At 58.7% G+C, this 26,263-nt stretch overlaps 1 protein-coding gene across 2 annotated transcripts; it reads left to right on the forward strand.

Annotated features, from left to right (window-relative positions):
- The first annotated feature begins 1,846 nt into the window (after window positions 1-1,846).
- On the forward strand, window positions 1,847-25,904 carry KIF19 (kinesin family member 19). Of its 2 annotated transcripts, none has more exons than XM_074343614.1 (20): window positions 1,847-2,361; window positions 4,081-4,161; window positions 13,156-13,266; window positions 13,880-13,967; window positions 14,286-14,422; window positions 15,458-15,583; window positions 15,942-16,136; window positions 17,294-17,440; window positions 18,722-18,844; window positions 20,062-20,227; window positions 20,897-21,071; window positions 21,199-21,373; window positions 22,014-22,284; window positions 22,390-22,511; window positions 22,989-23,122; window positions 23,374-23,485; window positions 23,650-23,746; window positions 24,247-24,644; window positions 24,858-25,017; window positions 25,261-25,904. In XM_074343614.1, exons 1-20 carry the CDS (start codon window positions 2,323-2,325, stop codon window positions 25,389-25,391), a joined length of 2,988 nt encoding a protein of 995 aa, XP_074199715.1. In that variant the 5' UTR covers window positions 1,847-2,322; the 3' UTR covers window positions 25,392-25,904. The 2 variants fall into 2 exon arrangements, with proteins under 2 accessions (XP_074199715.1, XP_074199714.1); XM_074343613.1 differs by having other exon boundaries at window positions 1,873-2,361; window positions 21,175-21,373.
- Window positions 25,905-26,263: the final 359 nt, after the last annotated feature.

The raw sequence follows: 26,263 nt of genomic DNA on the forward strand, positions 1-26,263 counted from the left end.
GAGTGTGTGCTTTCTCTTGGACCTGTTCCACTCAGCCGACTTGATTAATATGCCACGTAATGCCATGCAGCCGTGACAGCCCCACGTGCTACGAAGGAATCACTATCCCACACCCCCTTTCCATGTCCCATAGCCAGGTACACGTGGGGTGGCCTTCAGGGAGGCATGGGCCATGCACAGGCATCAGAATACACACATACCAACGGCCCCATTTCAATCTTACAAGGCACCTGCCTGGGACGCAGAGGAGGGCAGAAGCAGCAGGACTGGATAAGTGACCAGAGTCCAGGGCAGTACTAGTATGTGGAAAATGAGACTGGGCAGAGGGCTGGAAAGGAGGTTGTGGAGAGCGAGGCATCCACGTCTACGTCCATGTTAAAGCTGTGGCTCTCGAAAGTGGGGAAGACGGCGGGCAGGGGGCAACAGAGGCCATGATGTTACCTGGCTGAGAAGAGGTAAAAGCTAGAGCCCAAAGGGGTGGCCTGGAGACGACAAAGAGGAGAAGCACTTAACAGAGGTAGACCCTCCAGGATTTGAAGGTAGAGGATGAAAGGGAAGAGGAAGTGTAGAATGACTTACAGGGGAGGCACTCTAGAGGATGGCGGTGTCATGGAGGACGTTTGAGAACAAAGAGGACATTGATGAGTCAGAATCCCGGTCAGATGGGCTGGGACCCCCTGTTTAGAAGCTCCTCTTATTTTTACCACCATGGGCCATCCTGAGTGGGATGTATAGAAAACTATACTATAGTGTAGTTGACCAGAAGCCTCCTGTGCTGATCCAAACAGATTAGACTCAGGGGTCTGAAATGCAAGCCTGGAGGCTATTTTTGATCCAAATGACACATCTTCAAACTTACCTGGTTCTAACTGCAGCATGTCTGTAAACTGGGCAGCCTCTAGGTGCAGCCCCTGGCTCCAGAGAACAGGACAAAACCTCGGGAACCCCGGCAGGAGGGTCTGGTTTTCATCAGACTTCACTTGCTTTATCTATTTATCAAATCCAAGGCCACGGGCGGCTTCCTGCCACTGTTTAATAATAACTATACCTAACGCAAGTTCCTTGGGGGCAGCCAGGGAAGCCAGTCCCCGAGCACAGGCTGGCATCATGCTCTGCCTCTGGATATCTGCCAGGCTGTCTGAGGCAGCCCCCGGGGATGAGTGGCTCTTCCTTACCCAGCTCCCTAAAAGGGAACTCCATTGGATTCTCCTTGCCCAGTCTTTGCAGGGGGAGCTGCCTAGCTCAGCTTCAGTGGGGGCAAGAGGAGACCAGAACAATGGACCACCAGAAGTTGAGGGAAGGGCTCCACCATCACCCAGGGGGACAGGAAACGCTCCAGGTGGTTCGGCAAGTAGGATGAGGAGCTGAGACTAGAATCCTGCTTTCCCGGGGCCTCCTGAGGCCAGGAATCTTCTCGCTGCTCTCCTGAGTGTGTGACTGCTGTTAACCTCACCAAGAACGGCGGCTGCAGGCTCCACTGTCTTGCACCACATTGTGGCTCTTACAGCAGGCAGGGAGCCAGGAGGCACCCAGACCCAACTGTCTTGTCCGATCAGATTCTGGGCTTACGGATAAGATCTTGTTTGCTAGAGGGGAGCACTGAGGGGGGCTCTTTTGTGACACAACCCAAGTAATACAGGAGCTCCCCTGCACACCCCAGAGGGCAACCTGGGCAAAAGGACAGCTCTTGAGCCCCTCTGTCATTGGACACTGGGTGAAGACACCACACCAGAGACCACAGTCGCAGCCACGATGCACGCAACGCCCATGGAAACACAGGCTGCCAGCCGCCGCCTTGGAGACCTGGGAGTCAGAGAGGCAGGCAGACAGGCGGCAGACGCACGTGGCCCGAGCGGGAGGGAAGGCAGCCGTCCTTCCAGCCGCGCGGCCGGCCGGGCGCCCCCCCGAGGGCAGTGGGAGAGGGAGCGGGGCGCGAGCCAGGAGGCGCGGGCAGCGGCGCCGAGAGCTACCAAACCGACGGACGCCGCGGTGCGGGCCGGACGCGGGGCCGCGCCGAGGACCGGAGGGTCACACAGGCCGACACTCACCGGGAAAGCGGCGTGGGCTCGGGCGCCTCCCCGGAGGAGGCGGCCGACTGTCTCCCGCAGCGCGGGCGGGGCGGGGGCGCGGGAGGCGGGGGCGCCGTCGGGGCACTCCCCTGGCCCCGCCTCCCGGTCAGCGCCCTTGGCCGCGGGCGCGTTGTTGGTTTCGGGTTGTCAGGCAGCCGCGGCGCAGGCGAGGCTGCGAGGGACCCGGCGGCGGTGGGGGTGCGGCTTGGCCATGCCCGCTGTCGCGGCCTGAGCCCCTCCACCTGCCGCAAGCATGAAGGACAGCAGGGACTCTAAGGACCAGCAACTCATGGTGAGACCCCCGTCAACCTCCTCCTCGACCCCACTCATGGCAGCCGGAACCCAGACTCTCGGTGGGCCACCGCAGAGAGGTCCTGTCCCCTTCCCCAGCCCCACCCCCCACTAAGAGGACACTCAGAATCAGGGGCTAGGACTGTCCAGAGCAACTTTCCCCAAGTCCTGGATGTCAGAAAGGCAGGCATCATAGCCGTCCTGCTATGGCCTGAAAAGTTAGCCCGGCTTCAACCCCACTTCCCTTTACACCTTCCCACAGGGGGACGCCCCTCAGTCCCCTGTGCAGATGGGTCTCTGGAGCAAGACTGCTCTCTGGTCCAGAAAAGCCAGGGGCAGGGAGAGCTTGACTTATCTGCCAAGAGAAGGAAGATGGGAGTTTCCTGGTAAACCAGAGGCTGCCAGCCCGGTGGGGGTCAGGAGTTTAAAGGGATTGAGGAACACAAACAGGCAGATGAGAGCCCCCACAGGTCAGAGGAGCTGGCAGAGGGTTGAGAGTGGCTGGTTATTGGGTTGCAACACAGGTGCTGTCCAAGTTGGGACTCTAAATATTTCAGAGAAGTGTTGGAAGCAACCAAGATGCACCCTTCGCAGAGCCCTGGGGTCTGGGGCAGAGGAAGAGGTGTGAGTGGGGGCTTTGGGAGGCAGGTACAGACAAAGACAGATTTCTGGTTCTCAGTGGAGCCAGGTCAGAATGATGAGGGAGAAGCCTCAGTGACCCCAAGGCCACTGCTTCCTCACAGCCCTCTCCCCATCCCCTAACTTCTGAGATGGGTGAAGGGCCTCCAGGTGGGTGGTGATGTAACTAAAGGATAACGCAGCCCCCAGGACTCTGTAGGGTGAGCTCGCTGCAAAGTCAAGTCTTAGCCCCAGGTCCCAAGTCAGCCGGGGGCTCTGGAACGTCCTCTCTGGCAGTTTAGAATTGTCTCTTTGAAAATGGCTTGCCTTGGCCTGCGTGGTGCACACCCCTGGGGCAGGGATGGAGGGGCCTCTCCTCCCACCCGTGGAGTGTGATTGAGGAGGCCGGCAAGGAGGATCTGACTGGCAGTGAAATGCCTCTCAGAGTGAATTGTTCTCACCCGGCCCAAGGGTGCACTAGTTAGAGCCACACGTCCAGCAAGTATTTCCCCTTGATCAGCAGGAGAAACAGCTCCCCATTCTTTCAGGGAGACCATGCCCAGGTGAAGACCCACCATCTCTCTCTGGCTGCAGGATAGAGGGAGGGGGCGCCACTGATGGCTCTGTCCTCAGGTGGCAATGTCGTCACAGGTTGTCAGCCAGAAGAGGGGACAGTTCCCTCAGCCTCCATCCCACCGCCGCTGGCCACGTGCAGAACTTCGTTCACAGACCTACAGACAGGCTGCTCCAGTGCCAAGGGCTCCAAGTTCAAAGCCCAGGAGAGCTGCAGGTGCTTAATTTGTCTGTGTGACTGATGCAGCCAGGAGGAGTAGACAGCTCTCTCCCCCGGGGCTTTCCCTGAGGCACAGGCTCCTGGAAAATTCACAGACTCAAGCATAACCTACATTCTGTGGACCTAGTGCCCTCGACCTAGGTGCTAGCCTTGAACCACTGAGTTTTCCTTAAGATGAAGGAGGACTGAGACGGCTGGACAGAGAGGAACCACTAAGGATTGTCCAGGGGAGGAATCCTTTTATCCTTCTCTCTGTGGACCCACACAGCCCTCTCAGTCTAATGCTAGGGGTCTGGCCTTCCCTCCCAGGTGGCGCTCCGGGTCCGGCCCATCAGCGTGGCAGAGCTGGAGGAAGGAGCCACCCTCATCGCCCATAAAGTAGATGAGCAGGTATGTGGGGCTGTGGCCGGGAGCTGCAGGGCAGGGCAGAAGTCTGCTCACACCTGGTGAGGCCAGGTACCGCCTCACCTGGTGGGGGCAGGGAGGGTCCTTCCTCTACCCTCTGAACTCTTGGCTGTAGTAGTGATGACATCATCAAGGAAACCAGAGTCCTTCTTCCAGGAAGCCTCCCTAGATTGATGCAAAGGGAGCTAAAGGCTTCTCTAGCCTGGGTGGGCCCTGAGCCCCTCCATCCAGCCCTGAAAAAATTCACACAACTTCCATGTGCCCCACCTTACATGATGTTCCCACCTTCATGTATCTGCTACCCAGAGAGCACGGGTCCATAGGGTCTAGAGAGAACACTCACCTCCAGACTGTTCATCTTTTGCAAAGTCTTTGGATGTCTGTTTGCTCTCTTGGTCCTCCTGTCACCATGATGAGGGGGCCAGGGTGAGGCCCACCTCCGTTTACACAGGAGACAATAAATGTTTATCAAGTACCCATAAGACACCAGGGACAGTGCTAGGAGCCAGAAAACTACAGAGAATAGAAAAGATCCTGTCTTCCCTCTGTTACCTTATAGTCCAGTTCATAGAGATGAGACTTTAATGAAATAATTAACTCACAAGTTTACAGCCAACAAGGGCTGCAAAGAAATGCATGGTGCAATACGAGTAAAAAGGTACTTGATCTAGTCCCAGAGGTCAGGGAGGGCTTCACTGAGAAATGGTGCTTGAGCTGAAACAGGAGGGAAGAAGAAGAGGTCATTAGGAGTGTGCTGAAGGGAGAAATTTCAACCAGAGGGACTTGCATGTGCAAAGGCCCTGTGGTGAGAGGGATTGTGATGCACTTGGGTAACTGAGCAAAGGCCAGCGTGGCTCAAGCAGGAGAGACAGGGGACGAGAGGTGTGAGGTGAGGCTGGAGGTATGGGCAGGGGCCAAACTACATGCTATGTAGACCACAGCCAGGATGTTTGTTTGGGTAGGTAGGTTAAGGACAGGAGGGTGGAAATGGGCACAGAGGTGGGGGCAGTGGCAGCAGGCTTGGTGCCCAGGTAGAAGCATCACCGTGGTGTGGCCTCTGGGGGCCCGAGAAGGACCACTCACCTCTGCTCAGTAGCTGCTGCAGTCAGCTTCTCCTGAGTGCCAAGGATGTGCCAGGGGATGTCAGAGGAGTTGGGGTGGCACTCTGCCATACAGAGAAAGGCACAAAGTGGGCCCCTGCTGGCCCTAAGCCTGGCAGGCTGGACCCGGGAAGCCCAAGGGCCACAATAAGCAAACCACAGGGGGCCAACACAGCCTGTGATGCTGCCTGCCTCCGGGCTCCATGGGGGCTGGTGACTGCCGACCTCTTCTTTCATCCCCGATGAGCTGTGGGCATGGCAGAGCAGGTGGTACCAGCCTCCTGATTTTTTCCTTCTGCTCCCTCTTGGAAAAGGGTAGCCTTCCTCAGAGACCTCAGGGAAGCAGGGGATGGCTGGGAAGACCCCGTCTAAAGGCCCAGCGGGAGCAGGGGGAGTACACACGACAGTTGTGTAGGGTAGGTTCTGCCGTTTGCCAGCTGTGTGGCCTTGGCCAGGTTGCTTCCAGAAGCCTCAGTTGCTTCCTCTGTAAGTGGGGACAGTAACCAGAATGCCTTCTCTAGAGGGTCTTTGGGCGCTAATGTCTGCACAGTGTTTCCCCAGGACCTGGTACACAGCAGGCATTTAATAGCTGTGAGTTATCATCTATTAGGGACTGAAAGGGCCCAGGGGTGCTGGACTGGCTGATGAGAGGGGTCAGCCAAGAAGAGCCAGAGAACTTGAGAGGAGAAACCTCCTTCGAGGCAAGGACACTCCCTGTTTGTCCAGCTTGTTCCTAAGGATAGCAGGTCCTCGGGGTGGGACAATGACGCTCTCTCTCGGCTGCTCCTGGCTCCCAGCCGGAATGGGGGCTGACAGATATGAACTGATGCTGATGGAAACACTCTGGTCCAGGGCACAGCCCATTGTGTGCCCACACACGGCAAACACTGGCTCCTTTCTGTCCCTGCCAGTAGAGAGGGAGCTGTGCCTCCGAGAAGGTCCCGGGCTGGGCGCTCCCAACAGGGCTGCTCCTTTGTCGGTCTAGACCTGCAGAGGGTGGTCTAAGCAGTGTGGGCTCGGGGCTCTCAACACAGACTCCGAGCCCTGCAAGGAAAATGCTAGGCTGCTGGCCCCGAATATCTTCTGTCTGCACTGGGTTCAAGGCTACACTTGCCTGGCCTGCAGTTTGAGAGAAAGAAGTCACAGCAAACGGCAGGCTGAGAACCTCTGAAAAATCAGCCATCCCTCAGGTGCTCTGTCCCCCTGACCAGTAAGGCCCTGGCAAGCAGGAGGTGAGGACGCAAGAGTCCAAGAAGCAAAACGGACAGCCAACATCCCCAGCCTCCTACTCTAACCAGGCCTGGCCCCCTGACCTCCATCCCTCTCTGGTGTCCCCCCACAGTTTGTCTGTGGCACTGGCCCCCCAGGCTTGCATCACTGGTCCTGCAGGAGGCTGGGGGCTGCAGGCTTGGTCAGACTCAGCGATGGGCCAGCTGCCCACCCGGAGCCCCGCTCCCTCCTCCCAGGATCTGGAGCCTGGTGGGCCAGGAGGCTGAGTTTAGGGGCATCTCCAGAGCAACATGGATGAGGAGTCTCTTCCCAGGAAAGGTGCGCAGCGCCCTGCCTCCTGTAAAGAGACGTCTGCTGGGGAAGTAGATTTGGCCTTTACCCAGATGCTTTCCATTGCTCCCCTGATTGTGGTCCCCCTTCATGGCCCAGCCCCACAGAGGGGCTCCCCTACCCAGCTTCTCCTGGCCTGGGATTCTGGGCTCTGCCTCCCTCTGTGATAGATGGGTAACTTCGCCCTGCTGGTGCGATCTTGATCCTGAGGGTGGGTAGCCACTGAGAAGAGCAGCCCAGAGGTCAATATTGAGGGCCCGGCCATCGGTGATCAGCAGGGAGTGGTGCTGCCAAAGGCCATCAGCTGGTGGGTCCTGAGTGGGGAGAGGTGGACCAAAGCGTCCATCACCCGCTGGCTTGGGCCACCAGGAGGGTCCTAAGACAGCCCTGCTTAGGGGTTAGCATTGTCCTCCTGGGTACCAGGGAGACATTGATCTCTTGGCTTGGCAGAGGTGGACACTCACACAGCAAAGTGTCCTCGGGGCACAAGAAGCCAGTGTGCCTGGATTCTGGGGAAGCTGAAGCTGGAGTTACGGTTTGGATTTGTAAAGGGGGACAGTTCAGGTGCCCTGGTCTTAGGGCCCTCATTTGACTCAGGACCATCATCGCATGCCTTCTTCAAAGTCTTCATGGGCTAATGGATGCCCAGTGCTCACTCAGTGCCTGGCATACAGTAGGGGTTTAAGGATGTTAGTTTATGTCAAGGGCTGACTTACTGGTTGGTTTCAGGCCCCAGGGTAAGTGAAACCTTGGCCTACTTTCTGCCCTCCCCTCCTGGTTTCAGGACTGTCCATCTGATGGTCCCTGATTGGTCACTGTCACACATATGTGCTTCTGGGAGAGTGTGGTAGGAGCTCGGTCTCCTAGTAGCATCTGGGGCGGGACTAGACACTGGCACGGGACCCCGCAGTGGTGCCATGGATGCCCACAGGGTGCAGGGACAGCCTGAGGGGCTGGTAGGGCCCAGAAGCGCCAGGGCTGGGAGAAGAGACTCCAAAACAAAAAGGCATCCTCTCCCCACAGCCTGCTGCCCCTCCCTCGCCTCCCAGATTGTTTATCCACAGGATTTAAGTCACCGGACCACATGCATAATCCCGTAATTGGTCTTTATCTGCTCAAAGCCCAACTGTCACCACCACTCGCCCATTCCCCGCCCCACCCCATGCTCCTAGGGTCCAGTCCAGGAGCCGTGCCAGGGGCCTCCGGGTCCTGGTCTCTGTTTCCTCATCAGAAGACAGGACATCGAGACCTGGCTCCGCCCAGCCCAAGAACTGTTGAGAGGATTAGAGGAGACCCTGCAAGGCGGAGCTTTGCCACACAAGCGTGAGGCTATTGTGAAGGACAAATAAAGTGTAAGGTGACAGAGGCCGAGCGACAGAGACAGGGAATGCTGGGGTGCAGCCTGGGTGCCTTCAGCCCACTTGCCTGCCCGGGGGTGGGGCCTCCCGCACACCCACTATCTGGATGCTTCTTTGCCCTGTTGCCTCCCAGAGCTGAGCCTGGTGGATGGTGACTGGGAGCAGATCGGAGGAGCCTTTCCCTCCAGCCCTCGGTCACCATCCCGCCCATCTCCCCAGCCCCTTCCCGGCCCAGGATCGCCCGCCTCTATAGACCCGCCTGCTCCGGACAGTTCCTGAAAATGGGATCCCACGTGTGGTCCCTCCTGCCTGGCTTGTTTCGCCGAGCCTGAGGTTTCCCAGGTTCATCCACATTGTCGCAGGTGTCAGAATGTCATCCTTTTTTGTGGCTGGACAGTGTGCCATGCCATGGGTGCTCCACATTTGATTGATCCATTCATCAGTTGGCACTTGGGTTGTTTGCTGCCCTTTGACTGTTCCGAATCATCCTGCCAGGATGCGAGGGTTCTGACCCTGAGCACCTGGATGGGTACAAGGCAAGCGTGCTGGTTAAAAAGGCAGCTTTGTGGGGCCCAATTCCCCAGAGATCCCAGTTCAATGAATTCGAGCAGTGCCTGGGAATCTGAATTTTAAAGCTCCTGGGGGCCTCTGATGACAGCATCTGCAGACCCGTGGGAGATGCAGTCCTTGACTGTCGGTCACACGTCCCCTTATCCCGGGCCTCAGGGTGCTCAGGGTCCTGAAGGCAGGTGGGGACCTGGCCAGGAGATCGGCGAGGCGTGGCTCTGTCCTAAGCAGCCAGCTGGCCCTTGGTGGCTTTATGAACTCAGCCGGCTCAGTTCTGGTCTTTTCTGTTTAGCCTGAAGGCTGACAGGGCCCAGAGACACCCTTCCTGGCATCAAAATCTCCTTTCTTGGGTTTCCACAGGATGGTCCATTTACAACTAGAAATATGGCCAGCTACGAATTCTCCTTCTTAAAGAAAAAACAAAAACCTAGAAACAGCCTTACAGGGATGATAGCCACCTGGAATTAGGCTTTTGTTTTCCTGCATCTGGTTTATATCCTGAGAATAAAGGCGCTCTGGGCTGGGCTCCCTGGGCTGGAAGTGACATCTCCTAGGCTGGGGCCTCCCCAGGTCCCCATTCTCTGCTGAGGCTTCCTGAGTGGATGGGAGGTGTTGGCATGATATCGTCTCTCAAGGCTACGGCCGTGTTGGTCCTCCTTGACTTCCAGATAGAGAAAACCTGAAGCCCAGAGAGGTGGTGCAGTTTTCTCAAGGTCACACAGCAGTGTGAAACCTGACTCCAATTTGCACACCCCTTCCCTTGGAGATTTCGCTACTGGTCTCAGAGGCTTAAGGACGAACAGTCTAGGTCAGAGGTTTTCAACTGAAAGCGATTTTGCTCCCCAGGGGAGTTACAAACTGGGAGGAGGCTGTGCCACTGGCATTGAGTGGGTAGAGGCAGGGCCGCTGCTAAGCATCCCGCAGTGCACAGGACAGCTCCCAGTAGCAGTGATCCAGCCTGAAGTGTCAGCAGGGCCAAGATTGCAAAACCCTGGTCTAGGTTTAGCCATTTGGCGGCCAGAACGGAGCCGGTTCAAACTGCAAAGCCGATCAAAGCCCTGCAGCTTAGTGGTGCAACCGGAAGGACTCCTCCACCCTTTGCTCGTAGTATTTCTCACCTAGGAGATGCTGGAGGGAGTCTGGTCCCTACTGGAGACACAGTCTATGGACGACATCCTCCCCCGAGCCTGAGGCCCCCTACTTCCCTAGTGGATCTTGGGTTTCTGGGCCCAAAGCTAGAACTGGGGAAATACCAAATGGGCATTGCCTTAAAACAGGCCTGGAGGTGGGGGCAGTGGGGGCAGGGAGAGGTCAGGCTGGGGCCTCTGCTGAGTTAGGAGGCCTGGGGCTGTGGGGACAGAGCCCAACCTCGATGCTGCCCACCTGCCCCACTCTAGACCCTGCCTCCCACCCTCCCGCCAGCCTTAAGGAGGCCCCTGTGCATCCCGTGTGAGCAATGTCCCCTTTGAAACCTCCCAGAGGCAGGTGCCCAGCATGCTGCAGGCAGGAAAGCTGAAGACTCGGGGACTGAGAAAGAGGGCTCCCCTGCCGAGCCCACCACTTTGGGGCTGACGGAGGGGCAGGCGGGGGGTCCACCTCAGGTTGTGGCAACCCTCCCCCACCTCCCTGCAGCAGCTGGGCCTGCCTCGGGGGGGCCGTGCCAGTTTGCAAGGCTGCTGTGACGAAGTACCCCTGGCTGGGGGACTCCAACAGTAGAAATAACGTCTTTCACAGCCTAAGGCCAGACGCCCGAAGTGCTGGCTCCTTCTGAGGGCTGCAAAGGAGGATTTATCCCAGGCCTCTGCTCTTGACGTGCAGATGGCTGCCTTCTCCCTGGGTCTCTTCACATCGTCCTCCTTCCGCGCGTGTCTGGGTCCAGCTTCCCCCTTTGGATAAGGATACCAGTTAAGAACCACATTCTAGCTTAACTAATTACATCTGCAACAACCTCTTTCTAAATAAAGTCACATTCTGCGGTGTTGGGGGTTGGACCTTAACATTTGAATTTGGGGAGGACACAGTTCAACCATGCTGGGTGGGCCTCACCCCAGGAAGGCCACTGCTGATCCCCAAGAGGGAGGGGCAGGAGGCCTGGTAGTTAGGAGCCTGGATTCTGGAGCCCACCAACTCTGAATCCAGCCAGCTCTGTACTTGGCAGCGCAGCTTTGGGTACGTCACGAAGCTGATTCCGCCTTACAACCCAGCAGTGATAAGAGCCCCCACTCTAGGCTGTCAGAGAAGATGAGGAAGTGTGTGCAGAGCACGTAGCGCTGCGAAGATGGCACATAGTGCTTTCCGCAGTGTGCTTTCCTCGCCTCACGTTTCTCGGCCAACTCCTACTCATCCTTTGAGATTCAGTCCTGGCACCACTTCTTCCAGGAAGCCCTCCTGTCATGCAAAAGCTGGATCAGGGAAGGTGCCCCTTCTCTTTGCTCTGATGGCTTCTTGTAGCCCGGCACTTGTTATTCAAATGATCCGATCCCCACTCAACGATGAGCGTCAAACCCATCGCACTTTCTCTCCCTCCCCGGGCCCTCACTTAATGCCTGGTACAGAGAAGGTGCTCAGTAATCGTGGTCACCGGCCTGAACTCCCTGTGCTGCTCCCCGTGGCAGTCCAGATCACTTCCCCCAACCCCGACCCCCCTACCCTTCAAGGCTCAGCTCCAGTTCACCTGGCCGAGGGGCACAAGGCTCCATTGTTATGCCTGAGTGGTCAGGAATGGGGGTGATGCCCTGAAGGGTGGGGCATGGGCTGGGGCCCAGACAGATGGAGACCCAGACAAAGCCCTCTTTTAGAGGGGATAATGGTGGCCATGCTGACAATGTACTGATTCAAGAGCCTGGCTATCGAAGGAACCAAGTGCCCACGGTGCCATGAACTTGGCAGTGTCCAGAGGTCATTTGAAGGTGATCAGTGGGTGATGGGCATCAGTGCACACCGCTCACCCTCTCCTCCTTCAAAGGCCCCCAGAGGGTGCCCCTCAGGTGGCTGGCGCTGCCAGCAGGCGCAGGAGCGCTGGCACTGAGGGTGAGAGCTGGACACCTGGTCAGGTCCTGTTGCATCCTGCTGGGACCGGTGACTTGTGGGCGGGTTTATCTTTATTTGAGTCTGAAACTTGATCCAGGCTTCTGCTGCTGGTGTTAGGGCCAGAGACAGGAACTGGATCCTGGAAGAGGCTTACAGGGCACTGGGGCTGAAGCCCTGAGGCGGTGGCTGGGGACAGGTGGGCACCCCGGGTACAGCCGAGGCCCAGACGCCCCGCACACCCCTTTCTCTGACCACCCAGCCTTTGGCGAGCTGTGAGGGGGCCTCAGTCAGTGGCCTCAGTCAGTGGCCTCATTCTTTCCCTGCCTGTCTTGAGCATCCCCTCTAATTGACTTACCTGGAATCCCATCCGATTGGCTGAGATCTCTGGGTGAGGCTCCCGGGGTCGGGTCTCCTGGACAGCTGTCTTACCTCTTCCTTCTTCCCTCCTCTACTGAGAATCCCAGAAGGGGGCCCTGCCGGGACACCCAGGGTCTTAGGCCAGTTTAGATGCAGTGAGCGCAGGTGTGTCCAGACCACAGGAGTCCAGGTAGTGAAGGAGCGGGTGTTGGTATCAGAGCATACATAGAATGCTGGAAGGAGTCTAGTGGGAGTCTCAAGGCTGTGGCCGTCCTGGTGCTGGGCCTCCTAAATCCTGGTGCTTGACGGGGGTGCACCCAGAGGGACCCACGTGGATCTCCCATGTCCACGGAGCTGGGCTGGGCTGCCAACTCGGCCTCCCGCTGCCTCACCGCCAGCTCCCTCTGTCCCTCGGAGTGGCTGCCCCTCATGCCTTGGCTGTCACTCGCCCTGGCTCTGCTGCTGACCCAGGAAGGGGGCTCCATCCCTGTCTCTGCGACCTTGGGAGGCCCAAGGACAGCCCATCCTCCTCATTGCCTTGTCCTCTCTTAGGACTCAGTTTACCTCCTTGGCCAGGGTCATATTAGGTAAGGCCAATCTGAGTACTGGGACCTCACCTGGATGCATATAACTGCTGAGGGAGTGGGCAGGAAACCCTCCCAACCCCGCAAGGCCCCCTGGGAGCCGATGGGGCTGGGAGGTGACAGCAGGTGCAGGATGCAGGGTAGGGCGCCGGCCCACAAGCCAGATCGCCTGTGCTACTTTGTGCCTCCGTTTCCTGCTCTGAGAACAACAATAACACCCATCCAGCCCTGGAGCACAGCCGTGGCTCACTCCCCCCACCCCCAGCTCCCGCCCCGGCTGTCTGGCATGAGCCCAGGTGCTCAGGTAGCCCCGGACACAGAGCATCATCCTTCCCGAGTCCTAGTGAGGAGAGGCGAGGTCAGTGCTGAAGGCGGTGCGGGACTCCTGGGTGACCACCAGCCTTCCCTCGGGGACCTTTGCAGATGGTGGTTCTTATGGACCCAATGGAGGACCCCGATGACATCCTGCGGGCGCATCGCTCCCGGGAGAAGTCCTACCTATTCGATGTGGCCTTTGACTTCACTGCCACCCAGGTGAGACACAGCCTGGGCCTGGGGACACACAGGATCCCCTCTCTGTCCTCTGCCCTACTCAGGAGGTAGCCCTTAGGGGACCCTGCCACTGACCCTCAGCTCTTCCTCCACCACTTGTAGCTTCTCCCCACCATGTCCCCAGAAGCACAAGAGCCCCCTGCATGGACACACCCTGGTCAGCAGGCAAATGCCACCTGACACGGGGACCCATACAGCTCATCCCACAGGTGGCCCTATGGGAGCTGGAGGAAGGTGCTTGAAGCTCATCTGGTGCTGGGAGGAGAGTCTCGGGGAAGCTGACACCCTCCCAGGGACCCCGTCTTGCCCATCTGTGGGATGCTCCCACGAGCAGATGTAATGCGTTCTCTGGGCCGGGGCCTGGGAGCCAGCCGTGAGGGGAGGCATCTCGGGTGTCCCGAGCTCCCTTTCAGGCTGGCATCCCCCCCAGGGGTGAAAGCAGAGATACCCGTCCCCCACCTCCCGCCCCACTTCTCTAGGGCCGAGGGCTCTCAGGACAGAAGCTGCTTCTGTTGGGGGCCAGGAGGTACCAGTGGACGTGTGTGCTCTGCCCCACCAGTGCCCAGGCCCCTGATGGGTCTCCTCTTCCCTGCAGGAGATGGTGTATCAGGCCACCACCAAGAGCCTCATCGAAGGTGTCATCTCAGGCTACAATGCCACTGTCTTTGCCTATGGCCCCACAGGTGAGGGGGAGCCCAGCCCACGGGAGAGGACTTCATGCCCCGTTGTCCCCGCTGAGGATCAAGCCCCCTGAGCCCCCACCACAAAGCCAGTCTGGCCCCAGCTGGAACAGGAATCAAGGATGCGGCCGATCCAAACCGCCCACCCCCAGGGCCCTCTGGACCCAGAGCCCCATCCCTAGCCAAGGATGCTCTCTTCTCCCCCGCTCCACCTCCCTGGCCACCTGGGGGGGCCCAGCCCTGAGGACAGACCCAGGTTTTCCAGGAGCCCCTGCGCTCCCAGGCCCCACTCTGCTCACCCACCCACCTGCTCTGCCCCAGGCTGCGGGAAAACCTACACCATGCTGGGCACAGACCACGAGCCTGGCATCTATGTTCGGACCCTCAATGACCTCTTCCGTGCCATTGAGGAGACCAGCAATGACATGGAATATGAGGTGTCCATGTCCTACCTGGAGGTGAGACCTGCCCCGACCCCTGCTTGGACAAGAGGCCCGTGGGAGGGGGCTGGCCCACCTAACTGAGGCCGGGTCACTGGGGTGCTCAACACCGCTGCTCTCCCATGTGCATATTGCTGGCCCCACTTTATAAAAACCTGAGGCTCAGAGAGGTGAGGCAACCAAGTCAAGGTCACACAATGAGTGAGGGAGCAGGGATTCAAACTCAGGACCCCAGGGCTTTAAAGCCGAGCCCTGCCCCTTGTGCCACACTCCAAAGTAGCCTTGACCCTGAGCACAGACCTCAGCCACCCTCCCAGACGCCAGCCTCCTGGGCCCACTCCTTAAAGCCGACCGTGTCGGCCCTGCCAGACTACGTGCAGGCACTCGGCGTATACAGGTACAGGTGAGCACCGCAAGTATGTAGAGACAGGCTTGGACCTGCCAACCTTCGCTACCTTGTCACAACCCCTAGTGCCCACCTGTGGGAGTGCTACCACCAGGCAGTGATGGGTCAGCGGGGGTGGGAGCACACAGAGGCCAGAAGAAGCAGGAGAGCCAGTGGGCTAGACTCCATCTGGCTCCTGGCCTCCCTGGCTCCCTGCGGGAGCTGATAGTCTCCTGGGTGACAGCTCAGGAAGGGCAGCGAAGCATTGCTGCCAACAGCTGCTCCAGCCAGCATGGTGTTGACTCAGCCAGCAAGATGCGCTTTGGGGGCCTGGGTGGGGGTGGGGGAGTGAAGATAGCATAAGGGTTGCCTAGCAACAAACAGCTCGGTCATGGATCTGGTCCCATCCTCTGCCTGGTGCCCGGCCAGCCTGCAAAGGGAGTCCCGCTTGGTTGTGATGACTTGTGTACCCTTGGCTCTGGCAGCCCGATGTTTCCCTCTAGATGCTGAAGCCCCCTTATGCCCACCCCATAGAAAGGGGAAAGGGTCTTTTTCCTTAACCAGGGTTTCCCTGAGAAGAGCCTGGAGTTCTGACCCTTTAACTGAACATCTTGCCCTTGGTCTCCTGTTAATGTCTGTCCCCTGCCCCTCCCAACCCATCCCGGCAGATCTACAATGAGATGATCCGGGACCTGCTGAACCCTGCCCTGGGGTACCTGGAGCTGAGGGAGGACTCCAAAGGGGTGATCCAGGTGGCCGGAATCACCGAGGTCTCCACCATCAATGCCAAAGAGGCGAGTCTTGAGCAGCTAGCTGGGGCAGTGGAGAGGAGCACTCACCCGTCTCCAGGAGGGGATGGGAGGGGGCTGGGCAGGGCAGCCAGGGAGTAGCTGCCCGCTCAGCTGAGGCTGGGGCAGACACAGAGGATGCTGAATGACAGCAAGAAAGGGACTCTCACACCTGCCTCCATGCCCCCAGCCATGCTTACCCAGTAGGGGCTGAACAGGCAACCAGCCTCCCAGGCCCCATAGCACACGGGGGTGCTGGCCCACCCCTAGCCTAGGCCCCTTCGCAACCTCTCAGATGCAGGATGTGGGGGCATCCCCATGGGTCCCCAGGAGTGGTCTCCCTTCCTCTGTCCCGCCCACCCAGATCATGCAGCTGCTGATGAAGGGGAACCGGCAGAGGACCCAGGAGCCCACGGCCGCCAACCAGACGTCCTCCCGTTCCCATGCCGTGCTCCAGGTGGCCGTGCGCCAGCGCAGTCGAGTTAAGAACATCCTACAAGAGGTGCGGCAGGGCCGCCTGTTCATGATTGACCTGGCCGGCTCTGAGCGCGCCTCCCAGGTGAGGCCGGCTCCCCCAGGGGCTGCGGAGAAAGGTTGGGAGGGCAGGGCAGGGGTGCTGGCCACCAGCTCCCCGAGGGATAGGGATGGGAACTGTCCCAGAGAGGGTGGGTATGAGAAGGTGCCCCAGGGAAAGTGACTGAGGAATGTCGCAGAGGAGCAGGAAGGGAAGGGTGGGGTGGGAGGTCCTGGGGACAACCTCAGGGGCTGTTTGTGGGAAGGGGGCTGGGAGTGCAAGGGTTTCTCTAGGGAAGGAGACTGTGGCTTCCCTGGAGGAGAGGGGAAGCAGGTAAGAGAATGAGTGGGCCCAGATGTGGAGCAGGGGTTGGGGGGACCCTGGGCAGAGCCCGAGAGGGGGTTCTGCCAACCACATCAAGGGGAGAGGAAGGTCCGTCACCCATGTCTCAGCTTTTGTCCCCCACCACTAAGCCCTGGTTCTTGGCTCTGCTGCCTGGGCCTCAGTCCCCTCCTGCGGGTGAACTTGGAGGTTTCATGGTCACCTGAGCCATGAGGCTGGGTGATGTCAGTAATCGCACTGAAACAAATGCAAGGGACAAATACAGCGCCAGGGAGAAGTAACAGGGCTTCGTGTTTGAACATGTGGGGTTGGCATAAACAGAGTGGGGTTGGAGAAACACACCTTTCTTTTCCAGTAGAAGCCTGAGGGCTTCCTGGAGGAGGGGTACAGGGGAGCAGCCAGTGGGGAGAGGGTATGCCCTGCAGCCACTGGAGCGATCAGGTCCCATCTTCACCAGGCTGGGCAGAGACACCTCCTGAGGGCAGCTGTAGGCAGAGTGTCCTTGGACTTGACCCTGTCCTGCTCTCACACACACACACACACTCTTCTTTCATGCTGTCACATATACACATACAATTCACACACACTTCCTTCCTTCTCCCTGAAGCCTGGCTCGTCCTCTACAGCCAGGTGCCTGTGGTCCAGCCCTGGAAGAGACAGAGGCTCTCAGCCCTCCTCCGAAGCCTCCTGTCCCCACTCTTACTCAGAGCCCTTCCGGTTCTCTTACCTTCTCGAATGCCCTCTGGGACCCCTGGTGGAGAGCGGGATGGGGCATCGCTATTCTGCAGAGCCCCTGGGGCGGGGGGGAGGTTATCACCCAGGGAGGGGAGTTACACCCGCTGCGCACCACTCCCCACCAGACGCAGAACCGTGGGCAGCGCATGAAGGAGGGGGCCCACATCAACCGCTCGCTGCTGGCCCTGGGCAACTGCATCAACGCCCTGAGTGACAAGAGCGGCAACAAGTACATCAACTATCGCGACAGCAAGCTCACCCGGCTCCTGAAGGTACCGGCTGCAGCCGGGCCCCAGCACTGGGCACCAAGGGCGGGTGCCAGGTTCACAGTTAGAAATACAGGATGCCCAGCTGCTTCGATTTCAGATAAACAACAAAATCTGTTTTGGTATGAGTATATCCCATGCCATATTTGGGACATACTTAGACTAAAAAAAAATCACTCGTTTATTCGAAATTCAAACTTAACTGGGTGCCTTATATGTTACCTGGCAACTCTCACCACAGAGTGGGCAGCAAGGAGGGAGAGGGACCTGACCCCTCTACCCCAGCACTGTAGGTCTGAGGGAACCGGAAATCGTCTGGATTTGGGGGTTCAGGTGCACAGTCAGCCTCACAGTTCACAGAGGCAGCTGTTAGGGGGGCCCACTCATGGATGGGCTCTGTGTTCAGTGCTTCACCACCACCACCCCCAAGTTCCTTTCATCCTGTCAGCAGCTCTGTGAGTTAGCGGATTACTATTTCTATGTGCAGATGAGGAAAAGAAGGCACGGAGAGGCTAAGTAACCTTCCCGAGGGCTCAGACTAGTGAGTGCAGGATGTAGGATGCAAACAGAGGTGTGTCTGGGCTAGTACGAAGGCTGCAGTTGGCCTCACGCTCACTGGCCATCCACCTGCCAACATGACCGCACCTCCAGGCTTGGGGGTTGGGGCAGTTAACAACTGCCAGCTTGGGAACCAAAATCCAAGGGAGCGAGGATTTAGAGAGGTGAGGGAGCTTGCTGGTCACTGCTGCAGTAAGGGCCTTGACTCCCCCAGCCTTCATACAGAGGTCCCCGTCCCCCCCACTCACTCCAGCCAAAACAATAGCACCATCAGCAGTCGGAAAATGGGGGGACCTGGGAGGCCAGAGGTGATGGGGAGGGGCCCAGGGCCCCATGGGGGTCTTTCCCCTCTGGTTTCCAGCCAAGCAGGGCTGCGGCCTTTCCTCGTTCTTATATAGAGAGGAGGAGAAGGGGAAGCCGGGAGACCCTGACCCGGATACTAGAAATTTTCAAATCTGAATTTTGGAGAAGAAACCAGAAGAGGGATGGGGTGGGGCAGGGGGGATGGCAGAGGGGGAGAGGAATCTGGACTCTTCCATTTGATGCTCCATACTAGCACCTGTAGCGCTGTGTGTGTATGTGTGTGTGTGTGTGTGTGTGTGTGTGTATGCATGTGTGGCAAAGAGTGCGAGACAGACACACACCAAGGGCACCAGGAACAGCCAGGCAGGAGCAGGGTCCGGGAAGCGGCCCCCTGCTGACCACAGCCCCATCCTCCTCCCCATCCAGGATTCCCTGGGGGGAAACAGCCGGACGGTGATGATCGCCCACATCAGCCCAGCGAGCAGTGCCTTCGAGGAGTCCCGGAACACGCTGACCTACGCCGGCCGGGCCAAGAACATCAAGACCAGGGTGAGGGACCGCTGGTCTGTCCCCCAGAGCACGCCTTCCTAGGCCAAGACTCGAGCCCATGGGCTGATTTCAGGCCCTGCCACCCCGCCTCACACACTCTGGAACCAGCCACCGTTGCACTGGCCTCACTCCCCAGTCCAATGTCAACCCTGCTCCTTTCCCTGTACCTTCAACACCTGTTTCCTGCCAGGAAGCCCCCAGCTCCCGAGGGTCCCCTTCTTGCTCGGGGTCTGTGCTCCCCCAGCCCCATCATCCCCTCCCATCTTCCTGTTTATCTTTTCAAAGCCCCTGATCGTAATCGTCATGATAGAGGTAACTGATACTGACCCCTTATGCTGGGCCCTTTATCAGATCGTCTCATCCGATCCTCAAATAAGGCAGGCGTTATCACTGTCCCCACTTGACAGCTGGGGAAGATGAGGCTGAAGGGAGTTAAGTGACTTCCTAGCTGGGCAGTGATGGCGCTGAGACTAGAACTGGGTCAGCCTGGTTTCCAAGTCCACGTTCTCACCCTCTCTGTTGAACGTGTTAGAATCCCCGCTATGGCTTAGGGAGTCTGTTTCCACCTGTGTGGGTGGAGGGATGGGAATTCTGAAGCAGAGCTTAATGAGCATTCTCCTGACACTACAGCTTGCCAGCCACTATTCCAAGTGCTTTGTGTTTTATTCCAAACCTTGGAACCTAGTGGTGGGAGGAGACATGTCCTTGATACCGTGAAATGATAGTTCGGAATATTATTAGTAGCAGGAAGCGCTGCCAGCAGGAGAGCTGGTGCTCCCATGGGGCTCTTTGGAGACTGTGAGCAGGACTCTGAAGGATGGGGAGGAAATTTCAGGAGAGAGGGAGAAGTAAGGAAGGAAGGAGATGTTGTCTGTGGTGTGGGAGGGGGACGAGCAGGATGGTTCCTGGGCTAGAACAGAATGTTTGAGCTGGAGCAGTGAGCCAAAAGAAAATCTAAAGAGTCGGTGGTGGGCCTTCAGCACTGAGGAAGGAATGAGAGCAATTCCCCCAAGGAGTAGGGAGCCACTGAAGGTTGAGTAGGGGAGGCAGCATTTTAGGAGTATGGCTCCGGTGGAAGCATGCAGTGTGGTTGTGGGATTGGAGGCAAGGAGGCCATTGCTGGCACCCAGAAAGATGGGAAGAAAAAGAGGACCCCACAGGCAAGCCCTGGCACCTGGGTGACTGAAGCTGCTCAGCTCTCAACCACGGTCCCCCAGGTGAAGCAGAACCTGCTCAACGTCTCCTACCACATCGCCCAGTACACCAGCATCATCGCCGACCTGCGGGGCGAGATTCAGCGGCTTAAGTGCAAAATCGACGAGCAGGGTGGGCGGGGCCAGCCCCGAAGCCGGCTGGAGCGGGGCGACATCCGCCACATCCAAGGTGTGTGAGTGGGTCTGCATTAGTGGGAGCCCGCCTCCCGAAGCCCTTCCAGGCTGTCTCAAATTGCTCTGGGGTCAGGCAGCGCTGGGTTCAAAGCCAGGCTCAGGCTCTTTCTGGCTGAGTAGCCTTGGACTAGTCATCAACCAATCTGAGTCTTCTGTCCTTCCACTGTCAAAAGGGATCATGATCTCTGCTTCGGAGACTTGACATGAAGATTAGTGGATATCACACGAGTGGGGGACATGTGAGCATTTGGCTGTGGGGGGCATCACTCTCAGGGCTGCAGCGCAGGGCTGTTAGACTGTGCCCTACATCACCCGAAGACACTGTTCTCTTGTAGAGTTTCTGTATTTGCTACAATGATTTTCCAACAGATGGCAGTAAAGCGTCTAAGGGATGCCTTTTATTCGTTGACAGAAAGATGCTTTAAAGGCTGCTGAAGCCCAGTTCATACAGAGGAGCTGGGAATCACCTCTGGGTAGTAGCCTGAAGATTCCAAGTGAAAGGGGGATGTGTGAGGAGGTGGTAATCTAGGAGGTCTTTCTGGAGGAGGTGGTTGCACAGGAAGTTGTTTAGCAAGAGAGGGAAGGATCCCAGATGGGCCCAGACTTTCCTGGCCTGACCCTTCCTCTTCCCCTGACCACCTCTCACCTCCCATCCAACGGGCAGCCGAAGTCCAACTGCACAGCGGCCAGGGTGAGCAGGCTGAGATGGGACAGCTGCGGGAGCAGCTCATCAGCGCTTTCCAGGAACAGATGGATGTGCGGAGACGCCTGCTGGAGCTGGAGAACCATGCCATGGAGGTGCAGATTGACACCTCCCGCCACCTGCTCACCATTGCCGGGTAAGCGCCCCTGGACCTGGGACAGGGTCTGGGAGCTGGAGCTGCACGCTGTGACCCCATAGCCTGAATCCCGTGTTTCCCCCTGGGGCTGGGGCTGCGGCAGCTGGGAGCATGAGAAATCACGTAGGGCACTCAAGTGGCGGGAGGAGCAGCGGAAGGAGTCCTACACCAAGGACGACAGCGAGAAGGACTCAGACACAGGTGATGACCAGCCAGACATCCTGGAGCCCCCCGAGGTGGCCTCGGCCCGAGAGAGCATCGCTGCCCTGATGGGAGAGCAGAAGAAGCTGCGAACGCAGAAGGTGCCCGGGGTTTGAGGGTCTGGGAGGGGGGGTTTGAGAGGCTTCAGCAGGAAGGGGCTGGGGTGGGGGTGAGGGCATAGGAAGAGTGAGACCTGGGAGCTCAGGCCACGCAAATCCTCTGTGACCTTGCTACATTTCTTCACCTCTTTGTGCCTCACTTACTCATCTGTGAAAGAGGAGTGTCGTGTACATGGGAGGTAGTCAAAGCCCTAGTGGGGTTGTTGGGAAGATAAATAAATGCCTTTCACATATCAAGGACTCAAAAAATGGGGGCCAATATTATCATTAGGATCTTCCAGATGAGAGATCTCTGCCTTCTGGAGCACGTCCCAACCAGGGGACTTCAGGGTACCATGAACCCTGAGGGCATCAGATGGGCTGGGGTTGAGCAGATCCAAGGCGCTGATGCGAGGAGTTGGTTGTGGTGAGGGCGGCAAGAAGGTAGGCACAGGGGGCCGCTTAGGAGATGCCCTTGGTTGCAAGGTCCAAGATACAGCTCCAAGGGTAGACCTCGGCATGGAGCTTCAGCCGGGAGCCCGGAGTCTAGCGACTGGAGGGGTGGGGACAGGCCCAGCGGCGGGCGGGAGCGGCCCCTGGCAGGCTGCCTGGCGCTGACCCCGTGCCCCCGCACCCCCACCAGCTGGCGCTGGAGCAGCGCTGCCGGGAGCTGCGCGCGCGGGGCCGGCGCCTGGAGGAGACCCTGCCGCGGCGCATCGGCTCCGAGGAGCAGCGCGAAGTGCTCAGCCTGCTGTGCCGCGTGCACGAGCTGGAGGTGGAGAACACCGAGATGCAGTCGCACGCGCTGCTCCGGGACGGCGCGCTCCGCCATCGCCGCGAGGCCGTGCGCCGCCTGGAGCAGCACCGCAGCCTCTGCGACGAAATCATCCAGGGCCAGCGGCAGATCATCGACGGTAGGGCCCGCGCCCTGCGCGTCGGAGCCACCCACGGGCCCCATAGACCCACAGAGTGTCCGAGGGCACGAGGGCACGCCCTGAGCCCTGCCTCTCCCTCCGCAGACTACAACCTGGCCGTTCCTAAGCACCTGGAGGAGCTGTACGAAGTGTACCTGCGGGAGCTGGAGGAGGGCAGCCTGGAGCGGGCCACCATCATGGACCACGTGGCCTCTCGGGCCCTGCAGGTAGGTGGGCGCCTGAGGTGCTGAGAGAGGGACTGATGCCTGAGGCAGTGCCTGCAGGTAGCTGGGATGCAGGTGGGGCCAGACTGGCTGGTCCCAGGGATTTGACCCGTTTTTTCTTTCTTTTTTTTTTTTTTTTTAACCCCACCCAAAGCTTTGCCAAGCCTGAGTAAGGTCCCTGTCCTAGGGCATTCGTCTCTGGCACTTGTCCCCACTGAGGGTCTGAGGGTTAGGGTTGGCTATCTAAGACATCACAAATGGCCCCAGATGCCCTCCCAGGAGACCAGGCCACCACACAGTGTCACAGGGGATGCCTAGCAGACCATAGCTGGCCCCTTGGGACCCAGAACTCAGGCCCCCTGCCCTCTGGGGCTCCCAGCCCATGTTACAGCCCCAGACACCCTCTGTATCTTCGTTACCCTGCACTGTTACTTGGGTCAGGACCAAGTGTTGTGACTATTTGCGCCTCCCTATTCCCAGGACAGCTCCTTGCCCAAAACTACCCCAGCAGGAACCTTGCTAACCCCCGAGTCCGACCAGGAGAGCGTGAAGACGCTGAGCTCTGAAGCCCAGTGCCTGCAGAACAGCATCCTCCCTCCCCTCCACACAGAGAGGTGAGACCAGGGACTACTTCCTGCCAGTCCTGCCTGCCTGAGCCACTACAGCCTGTGCCATGTCCCAGGGATTCCAGTCCAGCTTAGGGCTTCCTGGGGAAGACGGAGCAGGAACGAAAGAGGAGAGGTGGCCCAGGTCTGGAGCCAGGACTTCCGGGTTTTCTCTACTTTATGCAAACAGCTCTCCCCTGGGGGGGGTGGGACCGCAGTGGAACCTGCCTGGTCAACAGATGCCCATTGCCCTCTGCCAGCCTCAGTGATGCCAACCATGTGTTCAAGGCCAGTCCCCGGGCCTGGCAGGTGAAGAGCTCCTCTGTGCCCACCCCACCCCCCATCCAGATCGGCAGCCTGGTGACCCAGGAGGTGAGCACTGGGCACCACTGGCCCCACAGGCTCCCCTGCTGTGGGTGGGCGTATAGGGGTGGACACCCGGTGGTCAGGAGGGACCCTTTCCAAAACAGCCCCCTGGGGACATAGGCTCCCCACTGTGTCCAATGGCTTCTCTTCCCAACCAATTCATCTTACAGGGCCCCACCGAGGACAGCCAGGTCAGCTTGAGCAGCCGGATCAACTCTTCCCCCGACAGCAGTGAGAATCTGTCAGAGATCCCCTTGTCCCGCAAAGGTGTGCCCCCGGCCCACCCTGTCAGCCTGAGCCTGGCATCAAAACTGCTCAGATCACCCAACCCAAAGCCCTTTCCTGCCTTCTGCCCGGCTGCTACCCATTCTAGAAAGAAAGAGAGGCACCAGTGTCCAGAGAGGATTAACCACCTGCTCTGTCCGCACAGAGCTGGGGGACACAACCAGAAATCAGAATGGGGGACCCATGGCACTTAGGAGCATGCCCCTTCTTCCCACTCAGAAATAACTGTAATAGCAAAGGTCGACTGAATGCCTACCCCCTGGTCATAGACTATGCCCATATCTCTGTTCTTCACAACAACCCAATGGCGTTCCGTTTACCATCCCCATTTTACAGATGAAAGTAAGGCTCAGAAGTTTGCCTAAACTTTCTTAAATAGCAAGCAAGTGGGAATGCTTTGGCAGAGGAGGGGTGCTGGAGGTGCAGGAGGTGGGTGCAGGAGGCGGTGATCCCGGATTGGATGCTCCTCTGTCCAACTGCAGAGAGGAAGGAGATCCTGACCAGTACGAAGTGCATCTCAGTGAAGGCTGCCAGGCGGCGCTCTCGGGCCCTGGGGGCTGAGGGGCGCCACCTGCTGGCACCTGCCATGGAGCGCAGTAGCCTATCCCCGCACTCGCTGAGTGAGGCTGACGACTCGCGGCCGCCTGGTCCTCTGGCCTGCAAGCGGCCGCCCAGCCCCACGCTGCAGCACGCTGCCAGTGAGGACAACCTGTCCAGCAGCACGGGCGAGGCCCCATCACGGGCAGTCGAGCGTCGTGGCGATGGCCCTGGGCCCTGGCTGCATGGCCAGAAGCAAAGCCTGGGCAAGAAGCGGGAGGAGTCGCTGGAGGCGAAGAGGAGGAAGCGGAGGTCCCGGTCCTTTGAGGTCACAGGGCAAGGGGTGAGTAGAGGGGCAAGGATTGGGGGATCTGGGCCCCTTCCTTGCTGGTGGGGGCCTGAGGGCTAGATTCCTCCAGAGGCCCCAGGACACCCCTAGCTGTGAACCCCCCTTCCATGCCTCTGTCCCCTAGGCTGGCATAGCAGCTGGGACCCACCCCCATAGCAGGTCCCCACGCAGCCCCCACCTCACCTCACTGTTCTCCGACCAACACAGCTCTCCCGCCCCAAGACACATGTCCTGGGGTCCCGTCCCATGAAGAGCATCTTGGATCACAGAACACCAGTGTGTGGGCACCCAGCCCCTAGTATCCGGCATCTGGGAAAGGTCATGCTGCCTATGGCCAAGGTCAAACTCCCTCCAAGCCAGAACACGGGTCAGTACCAGCAAGGGAAGGAATGGGGAAGGGGGAGGGGAGCCCTTGGCCAGTTCAAGGGGGAAACAGGTTGAGCTCCTTGCCCCTATGGCTGCCCCTTGCTGTAAACAGGGTTCTCAAAGAACACCTGTGGGACTGGCGTCTTGGAGTTGTGCCCCTAGGAAGCTGAAAGCCACGGAGTGATCAGAGAGGGGACGTAGAGGCATTCCTAAAAGCACTGCTCCTGTCCCTTCCCTGCTGCAGGCCCTGGGGACTCGTCACCCCTCACTGTCCCCTCCAACCCAGCTGCTGTTTCCCGAAGGGCTATCCGGGAGCCCCGCCTGCCCCACGGGGCAAGCACCCATGGTAAAGATGGACGCTTCCGACATAACTGAGGGGCCCTGCCAGTAACTGGCCCTCCTGCCCCCCAAGACTGGACGGGGTATAGTGGGAAGTGAGAGATGGAGGCTGGGCAGATGGGCATGGCCTGGGAGCAGGAGCTCAGGATCTCAGAAGGTTGGGGCTCCTGAGACCCAGGAATTGTGAGGGTGCCTGCCCAACACTTCGTTGCTTTCAGTGCCACCGGGAAAGGGAGGTGAGCCCAGGAGGCATGACTGGGGATGACATGGCTCCCCAGCCTCCCAGCCCTGGACAGAACCCTGTTGCCAAAACCTTGTTCTGAAGCCTGTGGCCAGACTTGGCCTTGGAAATGGGGGGAAGGAATCTGTTAGTGGGACAGGGCTTCTGGGCCCACACCTGGGGCAAGAGCATCCTGGATAGTTGGAGAAGGAGCCACCGGGCACTTCATATACTATGCGGACGGGGGAGGGAATCTGATTTTGTTACCTGGCAGTGGCTTCCCCCCACCCCTTCATTTTTTTAACAATAAAATCCCATTTGGGTCTTGATGGCTGTGTTGGAAACTGGACATCGTCTGAAATGTTGGGTGGCCATGACTGAAGAGGATTCAACCCAACTCCCCCCCGCCTCCCCCCCACACCCCATTCCCCTCTGGCTGGTCTTATAGCACCAACCTGCAAACACGTGGAGGAAAGTGGTTTTTCTCTAGATCCTGAGGTCCCTCTCCAGGAAGGGCAGGGCTATAAGGCCTCCTCCTGCCAGCCTTCATACCTGCCCAGACCCCCTCCCAGGAGAGACCAGAGACTTGGAGTAGTCCACAATCCAAATGAGGTGGTTACCCTCTGAAGTCCAGGCTCAGAAATTGTTCAGCTAAGCCCCTCCGCTTCAAGGTGAGAAAGCTCCCACG

Source organism: Camelus bactrianus, chromosome 16, assembly GCF_048773025.1.
Source record: "Camelus bactrianus isolate YW-2024 breed Bactrian camel chromosome 16, ASM4877302v1, whole genome shotgun sequence".
NCBI lineage: Eukaryota > Metazoa > Chordata > Mammalia > Artiodactyla > Camelidae > Camelus > Camelus bactrianus.

What these genes read in the sequence shown, in the direction of transcription:
- KIF19 (XM_074343613.1), top strand. Translation starts at nt 2,323, where the DNA reads ATGAAGGACAGCAGGGACTCTAAGGACCAGCAACTCATG. An exon ending in CGACATCCGCCACATCCAAG is followed by an intron (nt 20,228 to 20,896) that starts GTGTGTGAGTGG and finishes TCCAACGGGCAG; the next exon opens with CCGAAGTCCAACTGCACAGC. An exon ending in TTGAGGTCACAGGGCAAGGG is followed by an intron (nt 24,645 to 24,857) that starts GTGAGTAGAGGG and finishes CGACCAACACAG; the next exon opens with CTCTCCCGCCCCAAGACACA.